Raw genomic sequence first — 4927 nt, 5'->3', positions numbered from 1 at the left:
GACAATTCTTTATTCCGTTAAACAATATAAATTGCAATAGGAAAGGTCAGTCAGTACAATTTCAACACAATTAAACTATAATACAGTCATCGTTTTGAAGACATTAAACAAAAGTTTTAGAATCCAAATAATCTGAGGAGAAGCCGCGGCCTGGAATCAAAGCAAGGTCCCACTAGAAATTGTTATGGGGCCCAAACCCCAAACCCAAAATGTTACTGCTATCTATTATAATCATTGCTGGATGTTTTTAATGTTCAGTTACAGTTTTATGGTTTTATGCCATAAAGTTATGAAAGTTATTAAGAAAAAAGAAGAAGCAGATGTTCCATTCCATGATTCCGCAATAACACCGGATTTAACGGGAAAAGGGAAAAGGACCAGTGCAAAAACGAAAGGAAACGAAACTGTCAGTTTTAAATTCAAACATTTGAATGAATTCCACTTCTAAATTCTATACAATTTTTCTATAAGTTAACTGAAAAACATAGGGAATGAGTTATATGCTGAAACAAATTAATCCCTAACTTATAAATTAATAGCCTCGTAGAACACACTAAACCCTTATAATCAGTGTTTACACTGTTGGTAAGTTGTTATGTTAGCTAGCCTATTTGTGTTGTTTAACGGTTACGGTAGCGTAGGAAAAATGTATTATCCACGTATTATCTAAAAAAAATCTGACAGACTCGCTTTAAATTTAACAAATTTGATCACTTACTAGGTACTTACTTGCATTTGCTATTTGCAATTAGTTTGATGTAGGCTAGCACATCCCGAAAAGTTCTGTTTAGACGAAGGCCTAGCCTATTGTAGTTTAACTTGGCCCTAGGTACATTTTTAACATTACTGTATTTTGTTTGGCTGTTTAATATAGGTCTTGCCTACTAAAAAAATAGACTACTTAGATCTACTTCTGAGTAAGCCTAAGGTCTTAGGCTACTAGGCTATACCCCCCCAGAATAGCCTAGGCCTAACTTAAACTTAGTTTAAGTATATCTTAAGCCTGCTGTACATGTTCAATTTCATGTGAACAAGATGATTCGACTGATTGTGTGAAAGGTTTGTTCAACTTAAACGATGTGAGTTCAAGTCAGACTTTGAAGGACACTTTCATAAGTGGGGCCTTAAACAACCGAATAAAAAATCGAACTTAAATATACCGATATTCTGGTAGACTTCCGTATCTGTTGGCACAAACAACCAAATGAAAGTATCGATTATTCAATATATCGTTTGGTTGGTTAAGTTAACTTAGGTAAAGTTAACCTAACTAACCAAACGATATATATCGAATGAAACAATCGATATTTTCATCGGTTGTTTGTGCCAACAGATACGGAAGTCTACCCCCGATATTCAAACGAATGAATTTGATATTGAACTTAAGGGCGCGCTTTACCTCTGACGCGCAACCGATTGCAGGGGTTTGCAAGATTTCTGTTTTCACCTGCTACATTGAAGGTAGAATCAAAGTTAAGGTCTCATATTAAAGAGGATGAAATTTTATATAGTTCTTTGTTTCTATATTTCAATTATTTTAAATACACACCTTATAAACTTGAGTTGTGGTACAAGAAAAAAAGGGTCTTTTCAACTAGCCTTAACTTATTAAAAAAAACGTTTTTTGAACATTTGAAAAACGCAGAACTATAGATTGGTCTTTGTACTACTATAAGCCGTTTAGAGTGTGTAGCTATCATTATTTGTTAATTCTAAGACAGTAATCTTGGAAACGTCTGCAAACGCTTCTCGCAGCGCTGTCCAATGGTGAAATATAGCTACTGAAGCCCGAGCTGAGGTAAAGCGCACCCTTAACTTAAACATAAGATACCCTAGGCCTATATCAATATTTAAGTTTAACATATCGGTTCAATATAAAAATTTTGATTTTTTTTCATTAGGTTGTTTTTGGCCCCCTTATGAAAGCCTACCAAAAGATTTTACCATGTACTTCCACTCAAATACAACCGTAATACTTATTTTAACTTTCATTCCAGTATGTTTTTTTCGTGATGGCATTATCAATGTTATTCTTGGTTTGTTGGCTACTCATCACTAAAATAAATTAATTACAATTTACTAAAAAATGTGGAGGTATATTTCGAGTTTTCATCTAAACCCATCTTCAGCCTCTGGTAACAACATATCAAGTGTTTTTTACTAAAAAAAGAACCATGTTCAAAAGAGAAAAGAATACCCATTCACCATGTTCAAGGTGTCGTTAGAAAGGTCTTAGCATGTAGTTTTGCCATCAAACAAAAAAACTTTGGAATACCACCAGGGCTCTGCCCCAGTGGCCTTCAAAGTTCCCATGTTATTCTTAGGGAGAAAATGTTTGTTTATATTTGAACAGATGAATTCTTTGACTAGGCTAGGCCTAGTTATAAAAATAAAAGAGGTAGGCTATAAGCAAAATACAGTAGGCCTATATCAGTTAAAACATTTTGTTTAAACAAATTTATTTTTACAGAAGATGACAGAAGAAAACTGTAATAAGTTTTTCTTAAAAGAAAATTAGCATGGCTGCTTTTGAAATGCTTGTAATGTATTTTGTTCTTTAATTCTTGAGACAGTTTATTAAATAGTTTTTGCCCATGTATGTCGGAGTTTTTCCTACTATTGAAAGACGATGCCGCGGATATTGAAAGTTAGTTTTGAACCTAGTATCATACCTATGCTCAACGTTTTCACTACATACTTTTTCAAAATTTCCTTCTACCATCAAAAGTGTTTAAACAAATTTTAAACTCGGAACAGTCATTACTGCTAATTCTTTAAAAATTACATGATGTTCTCCATGGTGCAAATGTCATTATTCTTAAAAAAATTTTCTGAATCTTAAAAATTAAATCAATGTTTGATGCAAAGCCGCAGAATTCAATTCCATATTGAAGAATTGAATAGGAGTATGCATAGTATAACATCAAATGAGTTTTTATGTCAATTATGTTTTTTAAACATATCATTTCTCTTCTTATTATAGATTTTGTAAATTATAGATTTTAGTAAAGAACCATTTCAAAATTATGTTAGTTGATAAGGAAAATGGGTTTACTATAGTTTTTAAACCACCTAATGTTTTTCAGGGTATCGAGAATGGCTGAGTTGAACGACTCTGCAGATGTTTTTGCCAATAGCAGCACAGAAACAGTCCAAGAAAACTTAGACTACAAAGATTTCTTGGCTAACACCAAGAAAGGCTCCATGTTACCGTTTATGGACGATAGTAGATTTGATGAATTCCGAAGTCATGTCTTCACTTCATCACCAATGTCTCCACAGAACAAAATACTCGACGATTCTGAGAACATTAGCTTTATCGCTAATCAGTTTATCTCTGAAGCTTGCAATGTTCCTGTCGTCCTCTACTGTCCCTTTTGCTGCTTTACGTGTCATTTTGAATTCATCTTCAAAGACCACATAAAGAATTCTCATCCAACTGAAATCATGAATATTGCCAAAAGTACCAACTACTATTTTGAGTTTCACGCTTGTCCTTTCTGCCATGCTAAATTTTATGTAAAAGATCTTCTTCCAAAACATGTTCTGCACAAACATGAAGATTCGGTTGTCTTCTTGGGCCTCGGGCGAAACAACTATGCTCAGTGTAGGTTTTGTTCCTTCAAACTGCTGCAAAAACACGTCAAGAGGTTGATTATGCATGTGGAGAAAAAACACATGAATGAACTAGAGAACTTTCTCAAGCATCAGAACACGAGCATCACTCTCAGTTCAAAAGATATGAAATTTTTTTGTGAAGATATTGAAGACCTAAACTCAGCGGATGACGACAAAGCAATGAAAAAGCCTACTGCCAGTAGAAGTGGAGGTAAAGTGAAACGAGTGAAATCGATTCTAAAACCTCCTAAGGATCCATTGGAGGAAATGAACCTTCATGATGAAAATCGCTGTGCTGTAACACCACCTAACAACGGAAGTTACGAAGCAATCAGGATACAAAATAGTGCTCGTCGAAAACTTAGATTTGATATACCAGAATCTATTGACGAGGATAAAGAAAACACTGGTATGGTTGACCTGAATAAAGAAAAGAAGAATAAAATCAGGTGGTTTTCTTTGTTTAAAAAAGAGAAAAAGCCACAGACTCAGTTGTCATCGACCTTCAAACCAATTACTACACCACCGAAAAACCCTTGCGAGAAGACCACTTCTTTCTTTACCAAGTTTCATTTGGAAAATGACGGTATAAGCCCACTAACTACGAATCACTTCAAATGTGGCTTGTGTCATGAGGACTTTGAGAACAACGCACAGCTTCTGAATCATCTGCAGTATCACCACAGAGGTCTCAACTTGACGGCACAGTATCGCTGCGGTGCTTGCAACGCCAAGTTCTACAGGAATAGCTATCTTGTACGTCACTGCTGGTTTCACCACACTCCGCTTTGTCTTAAGAAAGGCCAGCAAGATGATGCCATGTAGGTAAGTTAGGGTTTTTGTTTGGTTTTAAACCACTGTCACAATTATTTTATCTTAAAGCTATAGGATATTAGATATTAAAATCCTAATAATGGCAGTTTCCTATATTCAGTCTAACTGATAACACTTCTGTGTAACCTTGCAAATTGCCGGTACAAAAACCTCAGGTGGTTAGGGTTTGAATGTTAACAATGTCTTGTGATTCTGTTATTGTAAAAATTAATGGTAAGTTCTTGTGTTTTAACCAATATATTTATTAATTAGCTAATCATACATTTATTGTTTTTAAAATCAATCCATTATGATCTATGATCCATTACGGTATAAGATAATGTAAAAGTTTTTTTTTATGGAATCCACTAGGTAACGATGAATCTTGTTCTCGGTGTTTTATTACTATAGTCTGAAGCCTTTATACTGTAATCATTAGTAATTTCTATTCATTAATTTCAGTCAATAGTGTTTTTATATGCCAGATCAATCTATT

At 34.3% G+C, this 4927-nt stretch overlaps 1 protein-coding gene across 1 annotated transcript; it reads left to right on the top strand.

Annotated features, from left to right (window-relative positions):
- Window positions 1–3096: 3096 nt before the first annotated feature.
- Window positions 3097–4443, top strand: LOC129005773 (uncharacterized). The gene has a single exon (XM_054434783.1). It carries the CDS (start codon window positions 3097–3099, stop codon window positions 4441–4443), a length of 1347 nt encoding a protein of 448 aa, XP_054290758.1.
- Window positions 4444–4927: the final 484 nt, after the last annotated feature.

Source organism: Macrosteles quadrilineatus, unplaced genomic scaffold (assembly GCF_028750875.1).
Source record: "Macrosteles quadrilineatus isolate MER2022 unplaced genomic scaffold, UCM_ALF_1.0 Scaffold_32__1_contigs__length_1466915, whole genome shotgun sequence".
Classification (NCBI taxonomy): domain Eukaryota; kingdom Metazoa; phylum Arthropoda; class Insecta; order Hemiptera; family Cicadellidae; genus Macrosteles; species Macrosteles quadrilineatus.
This window is presented reverse-complemented; position numbering and strand designations above follow the sequence as displayed.

Coding starts and splice junctions, on each gene's coding strand:
- LOC129005773 (XM_054434783.1), top strand. CDS start 3,097: ATGGCTGAGTTGAACGACTCTGCAGATGTTTTTGCCAATAGCAGCACA.